This window comes from Tinamus guttatus, unplaced genomic scaffold (genome assembly GCF_059628265.1).
Source record: "Tinamus guttatus ecotype Peru unplaced genomic scaffold, ASM5962826v1 Tinamus_guttatus_pri_ptg001146l, whole genome shotgun sequence".
Lineage (NCBI taxonomy): Eukaryota > Metazoa > Chordata > Aves > Tinamiformes > Tinamidae > Tinamus > Tinamus guttatus.
Window position 1 is genome coordinate 138,862 of NW_028289680.1, and position 23,236 is coordinate 162,097.

The 23,236-nt window shown below is 68.8% G+C and overlaps 1 protein-coding gene across 1 annotated transcript in view; it reads left to right on the forward strand.

Annotated features, from left to right (window-relative positions):
* Positions 1–770: 770 nt before the first annotated feature.
* MAP4K1 (mitogen-activated protein kinase kinase kinase kinase 1) overlaps positions 771–23,236 on the forward strand; it is a 31,526-nt gene continuing 9,060 nt past the window's right edge. Inside the window, exons 1-25 of the mRNA XM_088538674.1 lie at positions 771–848; positions 2,654–2,711; positions 3,779–3,869; positions 3,947–4,011; positions 4,136–4,191; positions 4,307–4,354; positions 4,426–4,468; positions 6,134–6,206; positions 6,285–6,416; positions 6,504–6,566; positions 6,654–6,735; positions 8,759–8,875; positions 9,700–9,782; positions 11,291–11,332; positions 11,459–11,482; positions 11,552–11,591; positions 11,767–11,941; positions 14,306–14,427; positions 14,473–14,496; positions 14,572–14,656; positions 14,924–15,000; positions 18,767–18,827; positions 18,921–19,026; positions 20,677–20,735; positions 20,816–20,919. Of these exons, the coding sequence (XP_088394800.1) occupies positions 771–848; positions 2,654–2,711; positions 3,779–3,869; positions 3,947–4,011; positions 4,136–4,191; positions 4,307–4,354; positions 4,426–4,468; positions 6,134–6,206; positions 6,285–6,416; positions 6,504–6,566; positions 6,654–6,735; positions 8,759–8,875; positions 9,700–9,782; positions 11,291–11,332; positions 11,459–11,482; positions 11,552–11,591; positions 11,767–11,941; positions 14,306–14,427; positions 14,473–14,496; positions 14,572–14,656; positions 14,924–15,000; positions 18,767–18,827; positions 18,921–19,026; positions 20,677–20,735; positions 20,816–20,919 (1,908 nt within the window). The remainder of the gene's footprint in view (positions 849–2,653; positions 2,712–3,778; positions 3,870–3,946; positions 4,012–4,135; positions 4,192–4,306; positions 4,355–4,425; positions 4,469–6,133; positions 6,207–6,284; positions 6,417–6,503; positions 6,567–6,653; positions 6,736–8,758; positions 8,876–9,699; positions 9,783–11,290; positions 11,333–11,458; positions 11,483–11,551; positions 11,592–11,766; positions 11,942–14,305; positions 14,428–14,472; positions 14,497–14,571; positions 14,657–14,923; positions 15,001–18,766; positions 18,828–18,920; positions 19,027–20,676; positions 20,736–20,815; positions 20,920–23,236) is intronic.

The following is a 23,236-nucleotide window of genomic DNA, read 5'->3' on the forward strand; positions in this document are numbered from 1 at the left end:
AGGAGGACACACTGGGGTGTCACATTGGGACCACGTGGGGACCACGCCGGTGTCACACTGGGACCATGTGGGACCATGTGGGGACCATGCGGGGACCACGCTGGTGTCACACCGGTGTCACACCAGTGTCACACCGGTGTCACGCTGGGACCACGCTCGTGTCACACCAGTGTCACGCTCGTGTCACGCTGGTGCCACACTAGGATGGCGCTGGTGTCACACCAGTGTCACATCAGTGTCACACTGGTCTCATGCTAGGATGGCACTGGTGTCACACCGGTGTCACGCCGGTGTCACCCTGGGACCACGCTCGTGTCACACCAGTGTCACGCTCGTGTCACGCTGGTGCCACACTAGGATGGCGCTGGTGTCACACTGGTGTCACACCGGTGTCACATCAGTGTCACACTGGTCTCATGCTAGGATGGCACTGGTGTCACACCGGTGTCACACCGGTGTCACGCCGGTGTCGCGCTGGTGTCGCGCTGCCGCCGACACCGGTGACGACGCTGGTGTCACTGGTGTCACCCGTGTCACTGAACGCAGCTTCCTGTCCCCCCCCCCCCCGCTGCCACTTCCCGGACGCCGGGGCCCCTTGGCGCGCGCCGGCCCTGCCTCAGTTTCCCCTTCCGCCGCGGGGCCTTGTGGGGCGGCACCGCCACACGGCCACGGGGGACACGGGGGACACGGGGGACACGGGGGACGCGGGGGACACGGGGCCCCCCCCGGCCCGCCACGGGGGGGGCACCGGGGACCCCCTGTGCCCGCTGATGGCCGCCCGCGACCCCCACGACGACTTCGAGGTGCTGCAGCGCCTGGGAGGTGGCACCTACGGTGACGTCTACAAGGTGACACGAGGGCCCGGGAGTCCCCGTGAGCCACCCCTTGGGGACATCGAGGGGACAGGCACCCCCCTGTGCCTCCCTTGGGGACACCGAGGGCCCAGGAGTCCCCATGTGCCACCCCCTGGGGACACTGAGGGCCCAGGCACCTCCATGTGCCCCCCATTGGGGACATCGAGGGCCCGGGAGTCCCCGTGAGCCACCCCCTTGGGGACACCGAGGGGCTGGGAGTCCCCATGAGCCACCCCTTGGGGACACTGAGGGTCCAGGCACCCCCACGAGCCCACCATTGGGGACACCGAGGACCCAGGAGTCCCCATGAGCCACCCCTTGGGGACATCGAGGGGCAAGGCACCCCCCTGTGCCACCTTCTGGGGACACCAAGGGCTCAGGAGTCCCCACGAGCCCCCAATTGGGGACACCGAGGACCCAGGAGTCCCCATGAGCCACCCCCTTGGGGACACCAGGTGCCCAGACACCCCCCTGAGCCACCCCATTGGGGACATCGAGGGTCCAGGAGTCCCCATGAGCCACCCCCTGGGGACACTGAGGGCCCAGGCACTCCCACATGCCCCCGTTGGGGACACTGAGGGCCCAGGAGTCCCCATGAGCCACCCCTTGGGGACACCGAGGGTCCAGGCACCCCCATGTGCCCCCCATTGGGGACACTGAGGGCCCAGGAGTCCCCATGAGCCACCCCCTTGGGGACACCAGGGGCCCAGGCACCCCCATGTGCCCCCCAATTGGGGACACCGAAGGCCCAGGAGTCCCCATGAGCCACCCCCTTGGGGACACCAAGGGCCCAGACATCCCCACATGCCCCCGTTGGGGACACTGAGGGCCCATGAGTCCCCATGAGCCACCCCTTGGGGACACTGAGGGCCCATGAACCCCCATGAGCCACCCCTTGGGGACACCGAGGGCCCAGGAGTCCCCATGAGCCACCCCTTGGGGACACCGCGGGGCCGGGAGTCCCCATGAGCCACCCCTTGGGGACACTGAGGGCCCAGGAGTCCCCATGTGCCACCCCCTGGGGACACCGAGGGCCCATGAGTCCCCATGAGCCACCCCTTGGGGACACCAAGGGCCCAGACACCCCCCTGAGCCACCCCATTGGGGACACCGAGGGCCCAGGGACCCCCACGAGCCCCCCATTGGGGACACCGAGGGCCCGGGAGTCCCCATGAGCCACCCCCTTGGGGACACTGAGGGCCCAGGCACCCCCATGTGCCCCCCTTGGGGACACTGAGGGCCCAGGCACTCCCACATGCCCCCGTTGGGGACACTGAGGGCCCAGGAGTCCCCATGTGCCACCCCCTGGGGACACTGAGGGCCCAGGCACCCCCACGAGCCCCCCATTGGGGACACTGAGGGCCCAGGAGTCCCCATGAGCCACCCCCTGGGGACACTGAGGGCCCAGGCACTCCCCTGTGCCACCCCATTGGGGACACCGAGGGGCCGGGAGTCCCCATGTGCCACCCCTTGGGGACATCGAGGGTCCAGGCACCCCCCTGTGCCACCTGCTGGGGACACCAAGGGGCTGGGAGTCCCCACGAGCCCCCAATTGGGGACACCGAGGACCCAGGAGTCCCCACGAGCCACCCCTTGGGGACACCGAGGATCCAGGAGCCCCCTTGGGGACAAGAGGGCCCCATGTCCCCCCACCTGGATGCCACCATTCCTTGGATGCAGGGGGGGGGGGACATGTCTGGCACTAGGTGCCCTTGGCAGGGGGGGACACTGAGGGACACCGGGGGACACTGGGGGACAAGTGGGGGGCGCTGGGGACACGAGAGCCCTGTCCCCCCCAGGCCCGCAACAAGGCCACGGGGGAGCTGGCTGCCATCAAGGTCGTCAGGATGGAGTCGGGTGAGTGGGGGGACCACCCCCCCTCCAGCACCCCTTAATACCCCTTAATACCCCTTAATGCCCTTAATACCCCTTAATACCTCTAATACCCCTTAATACCCCTTAATGCCCCTTAATACCCACCGATGCCCCCTAGTACCCCATTGCTGCCCCTTAGTAGCCCTAGGATGCTTGAATACTCCCCAAACCTCCTATACCCCTTAATACCCCTTAATACCCACTAATGCCCGCTAATACCCCCCCTACTGCCCCTTAGTAGCCCTAGGACGCTTGAATACTCCCCAAACCTCCTATACCCCTTAATACCCTTTAATACCCTTAATACCCCTTAATACCCACCAATGCCCCCTAGTACCCTCCTACTGCCCTTTAGTAGCCCTAGGATGCTTGAATACTCCCCAAACCTCCTATACCCCTTAATACCCCTTAATACCCGTTAATACCCACCAATGCCCCCTAGTACCCCACTGCTGCCCCTCAATAGCCCTAGGATGCTTGAATACTCCCCAAACCTCCTATACCCCTTATTATCCTTTAATACCCTTAATATCCCTTAATGCCCACCAATGCCCCCTAGTACCCCCCTGCTGCTCCTTAATAGCCCTAGGACACTTGAATACTCCCCAAACCTCCTATACCCTTTAATACCCTTAATGTCCCTTAAACCCCTTAATACCCCTTATTACCCTTTAATACCCTTAATACCCCTTAATACCCACCAATGCCCCCTAGTACCCCACTACTGCCCCTCATTACCCCCAGGATGCTTGAATACTCCCCAAACCTCCTTAGGGTACCCCGGGTGCAGCATCCCTCAGTGCAACCCCCCAGTACTCCTTAATACCCCCTGGTACTCCACAGTACCCCCCAATACCCCTCGATGCCTGCATGGCAATCCATGTCCTCCAGCCCTCCTCAGTGCCCCCCCAGGACCTTTTAATACCCTCCAAGTCCCACCAGGACCCCGTAATACCCCCCCAGGATGCCTTAATACCCCCCAGCACCCCTTAATACCCCCCCCGGACCCCTTAATACCCCCCCAAACCCTTTAATCCCCCCGCCTGCAGCGGAGGAGCGGACGGCCCTGCAGCGGGAGGTGCTTTTGGGGCGCTCCTGCCAACACCCCAACGTCGTCACCTATTTCGGCAGCTACAGCTGGTGAGACCCCCGCCCCGGAACCCCCTGTATCCCGGTCCTTTGTCACCCCACCGCAACACCCCTCCGTCCCGTTGTAGGTGCAACCGCCTGTGGATCTGCATGGAGCTCTGCGGCGGGGGGTCGCTGCAGGACATCTACCACGGTACGGAGGGGCCCAGGCGTCCGGGGGGGGGTCCACGCCGCGTGGGGAAGGGGCACCCGGACGCCGGGGCCCCCCACATGCTGCTTTTTTTGGGGGGGTCCCCACCTGAGCCGCTGTCCTGCAGTGACGGGGCCGCTCTCGGAGCAGCAGATCGCCTATGTGTGCAGGGAGACCCTGGAGGTGAGCGTGTCCCCAAGTGTCCCCAAGTGTCCCCATGTGTCCCCATGTCACTGTCCCGGCCCCTGTTGCCACCTCGGTGACACCCGGGGCTGACCCCCTTTTTGGGCGCCCGCAGGGGGTCTCGTACCTGCACTCCCAGGGCAAGATGCACCGGGACATCAAGGTAGGGGACGGGGACGGGGACGGGGTGGCCCTGGGTGTCCCCTCCGACCCGCGTTCCCTCCGGCGCCGCAGGGAGCCAACATCCTCGTCAAGGACAGCGGGGAGGTGAAGCTGGGTGAGCCCGAACGGGGGGCAAACGGGGGGCAACAAGGGGCTGGGGGGGCAAAGAGGGGAATCGGGGGGTCAGGGGGACCAGAGGAGGGAGCTGGGGGGCAAGAAGGGGCTAGAGGGGCAAATAGGGGAATAGGGGGGTCAGGGGAAGGAGCTGGGGGGCAAGAAGGGACTGGAGGGGCAAATAGGGGAATCGGGGGGTCAGGGGACCAGGGGAGGGGCAAGAAGGGACTGGAGGGGTAAATAGGGGAATTGGGGGGTCAGGGGGACCAGGGGAGGGAGTTGGGGGGCAAGAAGGGACTGGAGGGGTAAATAGGGGAATGGGGGGGTCAAGGGAGGGAGCTGGGGGGCAAGAAGGGACTGGAGGGGCAAATAGGGGAATCGGGGGGTCAGGGGACCAGGGGAGGGGGATGGGGGGGCAACAAGGGGCTAGAGGGGTAAATAGGGGAATCGGGGGGTAAATAGGGGAATCGGGGGATCAGGGGGCCAGGCAAGGGGGCTCAGGGGCAACAAGGGACTGGAGGGGCAAATAGGGGAATTGGGGAGGATTGGGGGACCAGAGGAGGGGGCTGGGGGCAACAAGGGACTAGAGGGGTAAATAGGGGAATTGGGGGGGGTCAGGGGGCCAGGGGAGGGGGTTGGGGGGCAAGAAGGGACTGGAGGGGTAAATAGGGGAGTGGGGGGGCCAGGGGACCAGGGGAGGGGGCTGGGGGGCAAGAAGGGACTAGAGGGGTAAATAGGGGAATGAGGGGGTCGGGGGACCAGGGGAGGGGGTTGGAGGTGCTGGGGGGCAAGAAGGGACTGGAAGGGCAAATAGGGGGGAACTGGGGGGGGAATGCGGGACCAGGGGAGGGGGCTGGGGGGCAACAAGGGACTGGAGGGGCAAATAGGGGAATTGGAGGGGGTCAGGGGACCAGGGGAGGGGGCTGGGGGGCAACAAGGGACTGAGGGGGTAAATAGGGGAATTGGGGGGTCAATGGGGAGCAGAGGAGAGGGCTGGGGGGCAACAAGGGACTGAAGGGGCAAATAGGGGAATTGGGGGGTTGGGGGACCAAGGAAGGGGACTGGAGGGCAAAAAGGGACTAGAGGGGCAAATAGGGGAATGAGAGGGTCAGGGGGACCAGGAGAGGAGGCTGGGGGGCAACAAGGGAGTAGAGGGGTAAATAGAGGAATTGGGGGGGTCAGGGGACCAGGGGAGGGGCAAGAAGGGACTAGAGGGGTAAATAGGGGAATTAGGGGGTCAGGGGGACCAGAGGAGGGGGCTGGGTGGCAAAAAGGGGCTAGAGGGGTAAATAGGGGAATTGGGGGGGTCGGGGGACCAGGGGAGGGGCAAGAAGGGACTAGAAGGGTAAATAGGGGAATTGGGGGGGTCAGGGGGACCAGAGGAGGGGGCTGGGTGGCAACAAGGGACTAGAGGGGCAAAGAGGGGAATTGGGGGGGATTGGGGGACCAGGGGAGGCTGCTGGGGGGCAACAAGGGACCGGGGGGCAAATAGGGGAAATGGGGGTTCAGGGGGACCAGGAGGGGGGCAAGAAGAGACTGGAGGGGCAAATAGGGGAATGGGGGGGTCAGGGGACCAGGGGAGGGGGTCGGGGGTGCCGGGGGGCAGCCAGGGGACGGCGGGGCTGGGTGACAGGGGGGGTGACACCGACGTGTCCCCGCTCCGCAGCCGACTTCGGCATCGCGGCCGAGCTGGGCGCCACCTTCGCCCGGCGCATGTCGTTCATCGGGACGCCGTACTGGTACGGGGACACCGCGGGGGGGGGGGGACAACGGGACAAAGGGGACAGTCCCCCCCTCCATGGTGCCACCAACCCCAGGATGGCCCCGGAGGTGGCCGCGGTGGAGCTGAAGGGGGGCTACAACGAGCTGTGCGACGTGTGGTCCGTGGGCATCACCGCGGTGGAGCTGGCCGAGCTGCAGCCGCCGCTGTTCGAGCTGCACCCGCTGCGGTGAGCGCCGAGGGGCCCCGGCGTCCGGGCGGGCGCCCTCGCCCGGCCACCGCGGTGACATGTCCTTGTGTCCCTGTCCCCAACCAGCGTGCTGTTCCTCATGGCCAAGAGCGGCTACCAGCCCCCCAAGCTGAAGGACAAGGCCAAGTGGTGAGAGGGGCGGCCCGGACGCCTGGGCCCCCGTTTGCGGTTGGGGGGTGGGGGGCGGTTTCGGCCCCTCACGCGCTGGCCCCGCAGGTCTCCCGCCTTCCACAACTTCGTCAAGGTGACGCTCACCAAAAATCCCAGGAAACGGCCCAGCGCTGCCAAGATGCTCGGCGTAAGCCCAGCCCCGGCCCGGCACGTCCCCGTGTCCCCGGTCGGGTCCCTTTTGCCATTGTGTCCCCTCCCTATCCCCATCCTTCCTTGTGCCCATCCCCGTGGCTCCTGTGCCACCCCCATCCCGTGTCCTGTGGTCCCTGTCCCCCCACAGCCCTGCGCCACCCGCATCCTTCTTTGTGCCCATTCCCACGGCTCCCATCCCTATCCCCATCCTTCTTTGTGCCCATCCCCATGGCTCCCATCCCTATCCCCATCCTTCCTTGTGCCCATCCCTATGGCTCCCATCCCTATCCCCATCCTTGTGCCACCCACATCCTTCTTTGCACCCATCCTCATCCTCCTATCCCTATTCCCATCCTTCCTTGTGTCCATCCCTATGGCTCCCATCCCTATCCCCATCCTTCCTTGTGCCCATCCCTATGGCTCCCATCCCTATCCCCATCCTTCCTTGTGCCCATCCCCATGGCTCCCATCCCTATCCCCATCCTTCCTTGTGCCCATCCCCATGGCTCCCATCCCTATCCCCATCCTTCTTTGTGCCCATCCCCATGGCTCCCATCCCTATTCCCATCCTTCTTTGTGCCCATCCCCATGGCTCCCATCCCTATCCCCATCCTTCTTTGTGCCCATCCCCATCCTCCTATCCCTATTCCCATCCTTCCTTGTGCCCATTCCCACGGCTCCCATCCCTATCCCCATCCTTCTTTGTGCCCATCCCCATCCTCCTATTCCTATCCCCATCCTTCCTTGTGCCCATTCCCACGGCTCCCATCCCTATCCCCATCCTTCCTTGTGCCCATCCCTATGGCTCCCATCCCTATCCCCATCCTTCCTTGTGCCCATTCCCACGGCTCCCATCCCTATCCCCATCCTTCCTTGTGCCCATCCCCATGGCTCCCATCCCTATCCCCATCCTTCCTTGTGCCCATCCCCATGGCTCCTATCCCTATCCCCATCCTTCCTTGTGCCCATCCCCATGGCTCCCATCCCTATCCCCATCCTTCCTTGTGCCCATCCCCATGGCTCCCATCCCTATCCCCATCCTTCCTTGTGCCCATTCCCACGGCTCCCATCCCTATCCCCATCCTTCCTTGTGCCCATTCCCACGGCTCCCATCCCTATCCTCATCCTTCTTTGTGCCCATCCCCATGGCTCCCATCCCTATCCCCATCCTTGTGCCACCCACATCCTTCTTTGCACCCATCCCCATCCTCCTATCCCTATTCCCATCCTTCCTTGTGCCCATCCCTATAACTCCCATCCCTATCCCCATCCTTCCTTGTGCCCGTCCCTATGGCTCCCATCCCTATCCCCATCCTTCCTTGTTCCCATCCCCATGGCTCCCTTCCCTATCCCCATCCTTCCTTGTGCCCATCCCCATGGCTCCCATCCCTATCCCCATCCTTCCTTGTGCCCATCCCCGTGGCTCCTGTGCCACCCCCATCCTGTGTCCTGCAGTCCCTGTCCCCCCACAGCCCTGTGCCACCTGCATCCTTCCTTGTGCCCATTCCCATGGCTCCCATCCCTATTCCCATCCTTCCTTGTGCCCATTCCCATGACTCCCATCCCTATCCCCATCCTTCCTTGTGCCCATCCCCATGGCTCCCATCCCTATCCCCATCCTTCCTTGTGCCCATTCCCACGGCTCCCATCCCTATCCCCATCCTTCCGTGTACCTATCCCCATGGCTCCCATCCCTATCCCCATCCTTCTTTGCACCCATTCCCACGGCTCCCATCCCTATCCCCATCCTTCCTTGTGCCCATCCCCATGGCTCCCATCCCTATTCCCATCCTTCCTTGTGCCCATTCCCACGGCTCCCATCCCTATCCCCATTCTTCCTTGTGCCCATCCCCATCCTCCTATCCCTATTCCCATCCTTCCTTGTGCCCATCCCCATGGCTCCCATCCCTATCCCCATCCTTCCTTGTGCCCATCCCCGTGGCTCCTGTGCCACCCCCGTCCCGTGTCCTGCGGTCCCTGTCCCCCCGGTGTCCCATGTCCCCATCCTGCTCTCCCAGCACCAGTTCGTGGCCCAGCCAGGCCTGAGCCGGAGCCTGACCCTGGAGCTGCTGGAAAAGGTCCGGGATCCCGAGCGGCTCCTGGGGGGCTGCGACCCCGACGAGGAGGAGCCCGAGGTGGGGCCGGGGGACACTGGGGACATTGGGGACATCGGGGAGGGATTAGGGAGCCTGGAAGGGTTGGGAATATGAGTGGGGCTGTGAGGACTGGGGACATTGGGGACACTTCGAGGGCCTGGGGACACTGGGGACATTGGGGAGGGATTAGGGAGCTTGGAAGGGTTGGGAAGATGAGTGGGGCTGCGGGGACTGGGGACACTGGGGACACTGGGGACATTGGGGACACTGGGGACACTGGGGACATTGGGGAGGGATTAGGGAGCCTGGAAGGGCTGGGAAGACGAGTGGGGTTGCGGGGACTGGGGACACTGGGGACATTGGGGACATTGGGGACACTGGGGGGGGGATTGGGGACATTGGAGAGGGATTAGGGAGCCTGGAAGGGTTGGGAAGACGAGTGGGGCTGTGGGGGCTGGGGACATTGGGGACACTGGGGAGGAATTTGGGACATTGGGGAGGGATTAGGGAGCTTGGAAAGGTTGGGAAGACGAGTGGAGCTGCGGGGACTGGGGACACTGGGGACACTGGGGACATTGGGGAGGGATTAGGGAGCCTGGAAGGGTTGGGAAGATGAGTGGGGCTGTGGGGACTGGGGACACTGGGGACATTGGGGACATTGGGGACACTGGGGACACTGGGGGGGGATTGGGGACATTGGGGAGGGATTAGGGAGCTTGGAAAGGTTGGGAAGATGAGTGGGGCTGTGGGGACTGGGGACACTGGGGACACTGGGGACACCGGGATGCTGGGCAGGGAGTCCTGGGTGGCCGGGATGGGGCGGGAGGGCCTTTGGGACACCTGTCACCCCCCCGGTGTGACAGCTGCCACCCCCGGTGCCGCGTCGGATCCGCTCAACCCATCGGCAGCCGCCGGGCGGCCGCGGTGACAGCGACCTGGACCGTGCGTGTGACGTGTCCCCCCTCGGACACCAAAGCGTCACCGGAGCCCCCAAAATGTCCCATCCTGCCCCTGCCTGCACCTTGTGCCCCACTGTCCCCTGTGACACCTTTCCCTGTGTCCCCCATGCGCCCAACCTCCCCAGTGTCACACTCCTGTGACGCCCCCATGTCCCCAAACCCTCATGTCTCAAGTGGCCCCATGTCCCCATGCTCCTGTCACCCCCCATGCCCATGACCCCCAAGTGCCCCCATGACCCAAGTGTCCCCCTGCTCCTGTGACCCCCATGTACCCCTGTGACCCAAGTGTCCCCATGCCCACAACCCCCAAGTGCCCCCGTGACCCAAGTGTCCCCATGCTCCTGTGACCCCCCCACGTGACCCAAGTGTCCCCATCCTCCTGTCACCTCCCCATGCCCACGACCCCCATGAGACCCAAGTGTCCCCATGCTCCTGTGACCCCCCATGTGACCCAAGTGTCCCCATGCTCCTGTCACCCCCCCATGCCCACGACCCCCAAGTGCCCCCATATGACCCAAGTGTCCCCATGCTCCTGTGACCCCTCCATGCCCAAGACCCCCAAGTGCCCCCCTGACCCAAGTGTCCCCATGCCCACAACCCCCATATGACCCAAGTGTCCCAATGCTCCCATGACCCCCATGTACCCCTGTGACCCAAGTGTCCCCATGCTCCCGTGACTCCCCCATGCCCAAGACCCCCAAGTGCCCCCATATAACCCAAGTGTCCCCATGCTCCTGTGACCCCCGCATGTGACCCAAGTGTCCCCATCCTCCTGTCACCTCCCCATGCCCACGACCCCCATGAGACCCAAGTGTCCCCATGCTCCCATGACCCCCATGTCCCCCTGCGACCCAAGTGTCCCCATGCTCCCGTGACCCCCAAGTGCCCCCATATGACCCAAGTGTCCCCATGCTCCCGTGACCCCCATGTCCCCGCAGTGCGTCCCCCCCGGGGGGCCCTTGGCTGGCAGAAGGAGGGTGACGTCCGGCCGCAGAGGGTACGTGGGGCTGGGGGACACCTGGGGACCCCTCGGTCACCCTGGAGGAATTGGGGACCCTGGTGGGTCCCTGGGGGGGGGCAGAAGCCTCCTGGGGCAGTTTGGGGGTGCTCTGGTTCACGCCATGTCCCCATGTCCCCATGTCCCCTCCTGTCCAGGTGCTGGCGGCAGGGCCCGGCTGCAGGAGGTGAGTGGGGCAGAGGGGGACACAAGGGGACATCGGGGAGGGACATGGAGTCTGGGGGAGCACGTGGGGACAGGGGAGGGACACGGGGAGCTTGGGGACACATGGGGTCCCGGGGGACGTGGGAGGCGCTGGGGACACGAGGGGACACTGATTCTGGGGGGACCCGGGGGACACATGGGGACATGGGAGCACATAGGGTCTGCGGGGACATGGGGACATGTGGGGACACGGGGACATGCGGGGACACAGCGATACGGAGCCCCCGGGGAGGAGGGGACACTCATGGGGACTCGTGTCACCCCCCTCCACAGGAGTGACACATCCGACTCTGACGACTACGACGATGTGGACATGTGGGTGACACCTCCCCTGTCCCCTTGTCCCCTGTCCCCCCCCCAGCGTCACCCCCTCCTTGTCCCCACGGGGCAGGGACGGGGCCCCCCCCGCGTCACCGTGTCCCCGTGTCCCCCCTCCCGCAGCCCCGGCCGCTGTGACAAGGACAGGTACCGTCGTCACCCGGGGGGCGGGGACGGGGACAGGCCCCGCCCACAGCTCCGCCCTCCCCCCCGCAGCACCGCCCCCGACGACGGGCCCCCCCCGCTGCCCCCCAAGGTGAGGGGACCCCGAGGAGGGACATGGGGGGACACTAAGGAGGGACATGGGGGGACACTGCGGAGTCCCCCCGATCTGACCTCTCTTCCCCCCTCACTGTTTTATCCCGTGTCCCCTCATGTCCCCTCATGTCCCCTCATGTCCCCCCATGTCCCCCATGTCCCCCCCGTGGCAGCCCACGTTCCGGTCGGGCTCGGCCGAGGCCCCCCCCGAGGACACCCCGTCCCGTCCCCGGGGTCCCCTCCTGGAGCAGCCGCGTCCCCCGGCCCTGGTGCGCTCGGCCAGCGGCCCCATGGGGGGACACGGCCCCCCGGCGCCCGCCCGCGGGGTGGCCCTCGCTGCCAGCTCAGGTGCTGCGGGGACAGGGGGACATGGGGGACATGGGACACCGGGACAGGGGGTGGCCCTCGCTGCCAGCTCAGGTGCTGCGGGGACAGGGGGACATGGGGGACATGGGACACCGGGACAGGGGGTGGCCCTCGCTGCCAGCTCAGGTGCTGCGGGGACAGGGGGACATGGGGGACATGGGACACCGGGACAGGGGGTGGCCCTGAGCACCAGCTTGGGTGGGACGGGGACATGGGGGGGACATGGGGGACATGGGACGCTGGGAGAGTGGGGTGGCCCTTACTGCCAGCTCAGGTGCTGCGGGGACAGGGGGACATGAGGGACATGGGACACCGGGACAGGGGGTGGCCCTGAGCACCAGCTTGGATGGGACAGGGACATGGGGGGGACATGGGGGACATGGGGGACATGGGACACCAGGACAGGGGGTGGCCCTCAGCACCAACTTGGGTGGGACGGGGACATGGGGGACATGGGACACCGGGACAGGGGGTGGCCCTGAGCACCAGCTTGGATGGGACAGGGACATGGGAGGGACATGGGACACTGGGACAGTGGGGTGGCCCTCACTGCCAGCTCAGGTGCTGCGGGGACAGGGGGACATGGGGGACATGGGACACCGGGACAGGGGGTGGCCCTGAGCACCAGCTTGGGTGGGATGGGGACATGGGGGGGACATGGGGGACATGGGACACCAGGACAGTGGGGTGGCCCTCGCTGCCAGCTCAGGTGCTGCGGGGACAGGGGGACATGGGGGACATGGGACACCGGGACAGGGGGTGGCCCTGAGCACCAGCTTGGATGGGACGGGGACATGGAGGGGACATGGGGAACATGGGGGACATGGGACACTGGGACAGGGGGTGGCCCTGAGCACCAGCTTGGATGGGATGGGGACATGGTGGGGACATGGGGGACATGGGACACCAGGACAGGGGGTGGCCCTCAGCACCAACTTGGGTGGGACGGGGACATGGGACACCGGGACAGGGGGTGGCCCTGAGCACCAGCTTGGATGGGACAGGGACATGGGGTGGACATGGGGGACATGGGACACTGGGACAGTGGGGTGGCCCTCAGCACCAGCTTGGATGGGACGGGGACATGGGACACCGGGGCAGTAGGGTGGCCCTCGCTGCCAGCTCAGGTGCTGCAGGGACAAGGGGACATGGGGGACATGGGACACCGGGGCAGGGGGTGGCCCTGAGCACCAGCTTGGGTGGGATGGGGACATGGGGGGGACATGGGGGACATGGGACACCGGGACAGGGGGTGGCCCTCGCCACCAGCTTGGATGGGACAGGGACATGGGAGGGACATGGGACACTGGGACAGTGGGGTGGCCCTCGCTGCCAGCTCAGGTGCTGCGGGGACAAGGGGACATGGGGGACATGGGACACCAGGACAGGGGGTGGCCCTGAGCACCAGCTTGGGTGGGACGGGGACATGGAGGGGACATGGGGGACATGGGACACCGGGACAGGGGGTGGCCCTGAGCACCAACTTGAGTGGGACAGGGACATGGGGGGGACATGGGGAACATGGGGGACATGGGACACTGGGACAGTGGGTGGCCCTCGCTCCCAGCTCAGGTGCTGTGGGGACAGGGGGACATGGGGGACATGGGACACCAGGACAGGGGGTGGCCCTGAGCACCAGCTTGGGTGGGACGGGGACATGGAAGGGACATGGGGAACATGGGGGACATGGGACACCGGGACAGGGGGTGGCCCTGAGCACCAGCTTGGATGGGACGGGGACATGGAAGGGACATGGGGAACATGGGGGACATGGGACACCGGGACAGGGGGTGGCCCTGAGCACCAGCTTGGATGGGACAGGGACATGGGGGGGACATGGGGGACATGGGGGACATGGGACACCGGGACAGGGGGTGGCCCTGAGCACCAGCTTGGATGGGACAGGGACATGGTGGGGACATGGGGGACATGGGGGACATGGGACACGGGGACAGGGGGTGGCCCTGAGCACCAGCTTGGATGGGACGGGGACATGGGGGGGACATGGTGGGGACATGGGGGACATGGGACACCGGGACAGGGGGTGACCCTGAGCACCAACTTGGGTGGGACAGGGACATGGTGGGGACATGGGGGACATGGGACACCACATGTGTGGTGGCCCTTGTTGCCAGCTCAGGTGGGATGGGGACACGGGAGGGCGGCATTGGGGACATCTCCCCCCACACCCACTGCCACCACAGGGGACACGGTGGGGGGGACACGGTGGGGGCGGGGGGGACACAGATGGACCCCTGGGGATGCCGGAGATGGGGCCATGATGAGGGGGGACAGGGACCCCCCCAGTGTCACTGTCCCCCCCCAATGCCACTGTCCCCCCCCCAGACCCTGCGCTCTGGTCGGGGCCCAGCGAGGCCCCCCCGCTGCTGCCCCCCAAGACAGAGAAGCCCCGGAGATCGGTGAGACCCCCCCCAAAACCCCCCGGGACCCCCAGAGCCACCATCCCTGTGACCGCCCTGTCCCCAACCCCCTTGCAGGTGCTGTTGGAGCAGGCGGGGGCGGCCCCGAAGCCACACGTGAGTGTCACTATAGGGGGGGGTGGCAGCGGGACAACCCCCCGACTCTTGTCACCCCGGGTGTCCCCTCCCCAGGACGGGTCCCTCTTCCGGAAGGTTTTTGACGGGTGTCCCCTGCGGATCACGGCCACCGCCACCTGGACCCACCCCGGCACCCGAGGTGGGCACGGAGCCACCGCGACCCCCATTGTCCCCGCAGCGAGGGGACGGGGTTGGGGACAGCGAGGGGATGGGGTTGGGGACAGCGGGGAGGGGGCCCTGGGGACATGTCGGGCCAGGGGGACACCGGGAGGGCACTGGGTGGGGGGCACGGGGCATCAGTGACCCCCCGTGGGGGACACTGGCAATTGGGAGGGGGACACGGGGACATTGGCTCGAGGAGGGGGGGACATGGGGACCCCCCCTCTAACCCCATTTGTCCCCCCAGACCCGCACCTGATCCTGGGGGCCGAGGAGGGGATCTTCACCCTGAACCGCAGCGAGCCCGAGGCCACGCTGGAGCTGGTGGGGCGGGGGGCTAGCGGGGGGCTAGCGGGGGCTAGCGGGGGGCTAGCGGGGACGGGAGGGCATGCTGGGGCTAGCGGGGGCTAGTGGAGGGCTAGTGGGGCTAGCGGGGGGCTAGTGGGGCTAGCGGGAGGCGGGAGGGCACGCTGGGGCTAGCGGGGGGCTAGCGGGGAGCGAGGGGGCACGCTGGGGCTAGCGGGGCCTAGTGGGGGCTAGCGGGGGATGGGGGGGGCACGCTGGGGCTAGCAGGGGCTAGTGGGGGCTAGCGGGGGACGGGGGGGCATGCTGGGGCTAGCGGGGGCCAGTGGGGGGCTAGCGGGGGGCGAGGGGGCACGCTGGGGCTAGCGGGGGCTAGTGGGGGCTAGCAGGGGACGGGGGGGCATGCTGGGGCTAGCGGGGGCTAGTGGGGGCTAGCGGGGGACGGGGGGGCATGCTGGGGCTAGCGGGGGCCAGTGGGGGGCTAGCGGGGGGCGAGGGGGCACGCTGGGGCTAGCGGGGGCTAGTGGGGGCTAGCAGGGGACGGGGGGGCATGCTGGGGCTAGCGGGGGCTAGCGGGGGCTAGTGGGGGCTAGCGGGAAGCGGGGGGGCACGGTGGGGCTAGCGGGGGCTAGTGGAGGGCTAGTGGGGGCTGGCGGGGGGCGGGGGGGCACGCTGGAGCTGGTGCGGCTAGTGGGGGCTAGCGGGGGGCTAGTGGGGGCTAGCGGGGGGCGGGGGGGCACGCTGGGGCTAGGGGGGCTAGTGGAGGGCTAGTGGGGGCTAGCGGGGGGCGGGGGGCATGCTGGTGCTAGCGGGGGCTAGCGGGAAGCGGGGGGGCACGGTGGGGCTAGCGGGGGCTAGTGGAGGGCTAGTGGGGGCTAGCGGGGGACGGGGGGGCACGCTGGAGCTGGTGCGGCTAGTGGGGGCTAGCGGGGGGCTAGTGGGGGCTAGCGGGGGGCGGGGGGGCACGCTGGGGCTAGGGGGGCTAGTGGAGGGCTAGCGGAGGCCAGCGGGGGGGCACGCTGGAGCTGGTGGGGCGGGGGGCTAGCTGGGGGCTAGTGGGGGCGGGGGGGCACGCTGGGGCTAGCGGGGGGCTAGTGGGGGCTAGCGGGGGATGCGGGAGCACGCTGAGGTTAGCAGCGGCTAGCGGGGGGCTAGTGCGGGGCTAGCGGGGGCTAGTGGGGAGCGGGGTGGGGCATGCTGAGGCTAGCGGGGGCTAGTGGAGGGCTAGCGGGGGGCAGGGGGGCATTCTGGGGCTATCGGGGGCTAGTGGAGGGCTAGTGGGGGCTAGCGGGGGGCGGGGGGGCACGCTGGGGCTAGCGGGGGCTAGTGGGGGCTAGCGGGGGCTAGCGGGGGACGCGGGAGCACGCTGAGGTTAGCAGGGGCTAGCGGGGGGCTAGTGCGGGGCTAGCGGGGGGCGGAGGGCATGCTGGGGCTAGCGGGGGGGCGGGGGGGGGCACGCTGGAGCTGGTGGGGCGGGGGGCTAGCGGGGGGCTAGTGGGGGCTAGCAGGAAGCGGGAGGGCATGCTGAGGCTAGCAGGGGCTAGCGGGGGGCTAGTGGGGCTAGTGGAGGGCGGGGGGGCACGCTGGGGCTAGCGGAGGGCTAGCGGGGGCTAGCGGGGGACGCGGGAGCACGCTGAGGTTAGCAGCGGCTAGCGGGGGGCTAGTGCGGGGCTAGCGGGGGGCGGGGGGCATGCTGAGGCTAGCGGGGGCTAGTGGAGGGCTAGTGGGGCTAGCGGGGGGCGAGGGGGCACGCTGGGACTAGCGGGGGCTAGTGGGGGCTAGCGGGGGGTGGGAGGGCAGGCTGGGGCTAGCGGGGGCCAGTGGAGGGCTAGTGGGGGCTAGCGGGAAGCGGGGGGACACGGTGGGGCTAGCGGGGGCTAGTGGAGGGCTAGTGGGGGCTAGCGGGGGATGGGGGGGCACGCTGGAGCTGGTGGGGCGGGAGGTTAGCGGGGGGCTAGTGGGGGCTAGCGGGGGGCGGGGGGGCACGCTGGGGCTAGCGGGGGCTAGCGGGGGGCTAGTGGGGCTAGTGGAGGGCGGGGGGGCTCGCTGGAGCTGGTGGGGTGGGGGGCTAGCGGGACCTAGCGGGGGGCTAGCAGGGGGCGGGGGGGCACGCTGGAGCTGGTGGGGCGGGGGGCTAGTTGGGGGCTAGTGGGGGCTAGCGGGGGGCGGGGGGGCACGCTGGGGCTAGCGGGGGCTATTGGAGGGCTAGTGGGGGCTAGCGGGAAGCGGGGGGGCAAGCTGGGGCTAGCGAGGGGGCTAGTGGGGGCTAGCGGGGGGCGGGGGGAGCACGCTGGAGCTGGTGGGGCAGGCGGCTAGCGGGGGCTAGTGGGGGCTAGTGGGGGGCTAGCGGGGGGCTAGCGGGGGCCTGGGGGGGCTAATGAGGGGTGGGGGGGCACGCTGGGGCCAGCGGAGGGTGGGGGGACACGCTGGAGCTGGGGGAACGGGGGACTAGCAGGGGGCTAGTGGGAGGCGGGAGGGGATCACGCTGGGGCTCGGGGCTAGCAGGGGGCGGGGGGGGCTAGCAGAGGGCTGGGGGGGCTAGTGGGAGGCGGGGAGGACCATGCTGGGGTTGGGGGCTAGCAGGGGACTGGAGGGGCTAGCAGGGGGCTGGGGGGCTAGCAGGGGGCGGGAGGCTCCTCTGCCCCGGGGCTGCGGGTTGATCGGCTTCGTCTCGAGCCCCAGCCCCACTCCTGCCCTCCCCCTCTCCGACCTTGGCCTTGACCCCCCCACACACCCGGTCCTGGCCCCCCAACCTGACCCCGGGCTCATCCCGAGACCCCCCGCCTTGCCCCAGGCCCCCCACCTTGTCCCCCAGACCCCCCACATTGTCCCAGGCCCCCCACCTTGTCCCAGACCCCCCTCCTTGTCCCCCAGGCCCCCCACCTTGTCCCAGACCCCCCACCTTGTCCCAGGCCCCCCACCTTGTTCCAGACCCCCCTCCTTGTCCCCCAGGCCCCCCACCTTGTTCCAGACCCCCCTCCTTGTCCCCCAGACCCCCCACCTTGTCCCAGGCCCCCCACCTTGTTCCAGACCCCCCACCTTGTCCCCCAGACCCCCCACCTTGTCCCAGACCCCCTCCCTTGTTCCAGACCCCCTGCCTTGTTCCCCAGACCCCCCACCTTGTCCCCCAGACCCCGCTCCTTGTCCCAGGCCCCCCACCTTGTCCCCCAGACCCCCCACCTTGTCCCAGACCCCCCGCCTTGTTCCCCAGACCCCCCACTTTGTCCCAGGCCCCCCACCTTGTCCCCCAGACCCCCCACCTTGTCCCAGACCCCCCGCCTTGTTCCCCAGACCCCCCACTTTGTCCCAGGCCCCCCACCTTGTCCCCCAGACCCCCCACCTTGTCCCAGACCCCTCGCCTTGTTCCCCAGACCCCCCACCTTGTCCCCCAGACCCCCCTCCTTGTCCTAGACCCCCCTCCTTGTCCCAGACCCCCCACATTGTCCCAGACCCCCCCTTGTTCCAGACCCCCCTCCTTGTCCCCCAGACCCCCCACCTTGTCCCCCAGACCCCCGTCCTTGTCCCAGCCCCCCCACTTTGTCCCAGACTCCCCCCTTGTCCCCCAGACCCAGGCTGTCCCTCTCCCATCCTGGTCCCGGCCCCCCAGCTCACCCCCCAGTCCCCACCTTGTCCCTCCCCCCCAAGCTTCCTCCCCGCCACCCCGCATTGTCCCCTTGTCCCCCGCTCCCCCCAGCTCGTCCCCGTCCCCCCCCACGCGTGTCCCCTGCCCCTGGCACCGCTCCCCAGACCCGGGTTGTCCCCGGCCACCCTGACCCGTCCCCACCAGCTCTACCCGGGCCGCACGTCCTGGCTCCACCGCGTGGGCAACGTCCTCATGTCGCTGTCGGGTGAGTGTGACCACGGCGGGGACACGGGGGACACGGGGGACACGGGGGACACGGGGGACACGGAGAGGCTCCTCCTGACCCCCCCCCCCGCAGGGAAGACCCCCCAGATCTACTCGCACAACCTGCCGGGGCTCCACGAGCAGAGCAGGAGGGAGCAGCGCCCCGGGGGGCACCTCTCCCCCCACCGCCTGCTGCCCAGGTACGGGACCCCCCGCCCCCCGATTCCTGATGCGGAGGGACCCCCAGGACCCCCCCAATTCCTGATGTGGAGGGACCCCCCAGACCCTCCCCCAATTCCTGATGTGGAGGGACCTCCCCCGCCCCCCAATTCCTGATGTGGAGGGACCCCCCAGGACCCCCCCAATTCCTGATGTGGAGGGAACCCCCCGGACCCTCCCCCCAGTTCCTGATGCAGAGGGACCCCCAGGACCCCCCCAAATTCCTGATGCAGAGGGACCCCCCGGACCCCCCAATTCCTGATGCGGAGGGACCCCCAGGACCCTTCAATGCCTGATGCAGAGGGACCCCCAGGGCGCCCCCCCCCCGGTGCCTGACGCGGAGGGACCCCCCTACCCCCCAATTCCTGATGCAGAGGGACCCCCCCCGGACCCCCCAATTCCTGACGCGGAGGGACCCCCCGGACCCTCCCCAAATTCCTGATGCAGAGGGACCCCCAGGACGCCCCCCCCCCCGGTGCCTGACGCGGAGGGACCCCCCTACCCCCCAATTCCTGATGTGGAGGGACCCCCCCGGACCCTCCTCCAATTCCTGGCGTGGAGAGACCCCCCCCCCGACCCCCCGATTCCTGATGCAGAGGGACCCCCAGGATCCCCCAATGCCTGATGCGGAGGGACCCCCCGGATCCTCCCCCCAGTTCCTGATGCAGAGGGACCCCCCAGGACCCCCTCAATTCCTGATGCGGAGGGACCTCCAGGACCCCCCAATTCCCGATGCAGAGAGACCCCCAGGACCCCCCAATGCCTGTCACGGAGGGACCCCCAGGGCCCTCCAATTCCTGATGCGGAGGGACCCCCCCCTGCCCCCCAATTCCTGACGTGGAGGGACCCGCAGGGCCTGATGCAGAGGGACCCCCAGGACCCCCCCAATTCCCGACGCAGAGAGACCCCCAGACCCCCCCCCAATGCCTGACACGGAGGGACCCCCCAGGACCCCCCCAATTCCTGATGCAGAGGGACCCCCGGATCCTCCTCCCAGCTCCTGATGCAGAGGGACGCCCAAGAGCCCCCCAATTCCTGATGCAGAGAGACCCCCAGACCCCCCCCCCCAATGCCTGACACGGAGGGACCCCCCAGGACCCCCCCAATTCCTGACGTGAAGGGACCCCCCCAGGGCCCTTCAATGCCTGATGCAGAGGGACCCCCAGGATCCCCCAATGCCTGACACGGAAGGACCCCCCCCCAACCCCCAATTCCTAATGCAGAGGGACCCCCAGGACCCCCCCAATTCCTGATGCGGAGGGACCCCCCTCTGCCCCCCAATTCCTGACGTGGAGGGACCCCCAGGGCCTGATGCAGAGGGACCCCCAGGATCCCCCAATGCCTGACACGGAAGGACCCCCCCAATCCCCAATTCCTAATACAGAGGGACCCCCAGGACCCCCCCAATTCCTGATGCGGAGGGACCCCCCAGATCCTCCCCCCATTACTGCTGCCCAGGGACCCCCGGGACCACCCCCCATTCCTACTGCCCAGGTATGGGACCCCCAAAATTCCAGAGATGCAGGGACCCCCAGGACCCCCCCTTCTCCCCCATTCCTGACACGGGGGGACCCCCCCCCCAATTCCTGGACCCCAGGCCACCCCCCCGCAGCAGTGTCCCCTTCCCGCAGGAAAAACGCCACCTCCACCAAGATCCCCGACACCAAGGGCTGCCGGACCTGCTGCGCGGGTGAGTGACAGAGAGGTGGCCGTGTCCCCCCCCGCCACCGCAGGACGCACCCCCCAGCTCCCGGGTGTCCCCCCACGCAGCCAGGAACGGGGACACGGGTGGCCACTACCTCTGTGGGGCGCTGGACACCGGCGTGGTGCTGCTGCAGTGGTACGAGCCCATGCAGAAGTTCCTGCTGGTCAAGGTAGTCCCTTCCGCCCGGCCCCGTGTCCCTTTTTGTCCCCTCGTGTCCCCCGGCCCGGCCCCGTGTCCCTTTTTGTCCCCTCGTGTCCCCGACAGCAGCTGCTGCCCCGTGCTCCTGTCCCCAGCGGTGCCCTCGGGTGTCCCCCTGTTCTTGTGTCCTCCTCATCCTCGTGCCCCCGTGTCCCCTCCCTTGTCCCTGAGCCCCCTGTCCCCATGTTGGGTCCCCAAGTGCCACCGCGTGTCCCCACAATTACGTGCTGCACCCCCACGTTCCCCCCGTCCTCATCGCCGCGTCCCCACGGACCCCAGGGTGTCCTCGCGACCCTAGGGCACCTCCCGCGTGTCCCCGTGGGCCCCCACGGCACCTCCCGCGTGTCCCCGCGTCCCCACGGCCCCCAGGGTGTCCTCGCGACCCCAGGGCACCTCCCGCGTGTCCCCGCCTCCCCACGGACCCCAGGGTGTCCTCGTGCCCCCAGGGCACCTCCCGCGTGTCCCCGTGGTCCCCCACGGCACCTCCCGGGTATCCCCACGTCCTCCCGACCTCCGCGGTGTCCCCGTGTCCCCACGGCATCCCCCGCGCGTCCCCGTGTCCTCCCGGCGCCTGCTACATCTTAGTGCCCCCAATGCATCCCCTGCGTGTCCTTGCGTCCCCACGGCCCCCGCGGTGTCCCCGTGTCCCCAAGGCATCCCCCGCGTGTCCCCGCGTCCCCCGCGGTGTCCCCGTGTCCCCAGGGCTTCCCCCGCGTGTCCCCGCGTCCCCACGGTCCCCGCGGTGTCCCCGTGCCCCCAAGGCATCCCCCACGCGTCCCCGCGTCCCCACGGTCCCCGCGGCGTCCCCGTGTCCCCAGGGCTTCCCCCGCGTGTCCCCGCGTCCCCCGCGGTGTCCCCATGTCCCCAGGGCTTCCCCCGCGTGTCCCCGCGTCCCCACGGCCCCCGCGGTGTCCCCGTGCCCCCAAGGCATCCCCCGCGCGTCCCCGCGTCCTCCCGGCGCCTGCTACATCCTAGCGCCCCCAAGGCATCCCCTGCGTGTCCCCACGTCCCCCGCGGCGTCCCCGTGCCCCCCAGGCATCCCCCGCGCGTCCCCGCGTCCTCCCGGCGCCTGCTGCATCCCCCAGGGCATCTCCCGCGTGTCCCCGCGTCCCCACGGCCCCCGTGGTGTCCCCGTGTCCCCTGGCACGTCCCGCGTGTCCCCGCGTCCTCCCGGCATCCCCGTGCCCGCGTGGCACCTCCCGCGTGTCCCCACGGTCCCCGCGACGTCCCCGTGTCCCCTGGCACCTCCTGCGCGTCCCCCCGGTGCCTGCTGCACCCTAGTGCCCCCAAGGCATCCCCCGCGTGTCCCCGCGTCCCCACGGCCCCCGTGGTGTCCTCGTGGTCCCCCACGGCACCTCCTGCGCGTCCCCGCGTCCTCCTGGCGCCTGCTACATCCTAGTGCCCCCAGGGCATCCCCTGCGTGTCCCCGCGTCCCCACGGTCCCCGCGGCGTCCCCGTGCCCCCAGGGCATCCCCCGCGTGTCCCCGTGTCTCCACGGCCCCCGCGGTGTCCCCGTGTCCCCAAGGCATCCCCCCCGTGTCCCCGCGTCCCCCGCGGTGTCCCCGTGCCCCCAGGGCTTCCCCCGCGTGTCCCCGCGTCCCCACGGCCCCCGCGGTGTCCCCGTGTCCCCAAGGCATCCCCCCCGTGTCCCCGCGTCCCCCGCGGTGTCCCTGTGCCCCCAAGGCATCCCCCGCGTGTCCCCGCGTCCTCCCGGCGCCTGCTGCATCCCCCAGGGCATCCCCCGCGTGTCCCCACGGCCCCCGTGGTGTCCCCGTGTCCCCAGGGCTTCCCCCGCGTGTCCCCGCGTCCCCACGGCCCCCGCGGTGTCCCCGTGCCCCCAAGGCATTCCCCGCGTGTCCCCGCGTCCCCCGCGGTGTCCCCGTGTCCCCAGGGCTTCCCCCGCACGTCCCCGCGTCCCCACGGTCCCCGCGGTGTCCCCGTGTCCCCAAGGCATCCCCCGCGTGTCCCCGCGTCCTCCCGGCGCCTGCTGCATCCCCCAGGGCATCCCCCGCGTGTCCCCGCGTCCCCACGGTCCCCGCGACGTCCCCGTGCCCCCAAGGCATCCCCCGCGTGTCCCCGCGTCCCCACGGTCCCCGCGGTGTCCCCGTGCTCCCACGGCACCTCCTGCGCGTCCCCGCGTCCTCCCGGCGCCTGCTGCATCCCCCAGGGCATCCCCCACGTGTCCCCGCGTCCCCACGGCCCCCGCGGAGTCCCCGTGCCCCCAAGGCATTCCCCGCGTGTCCCCACGGTCCCCGCGGAGTCCCCGTGTCCCCAGGGCACGTCCCGCG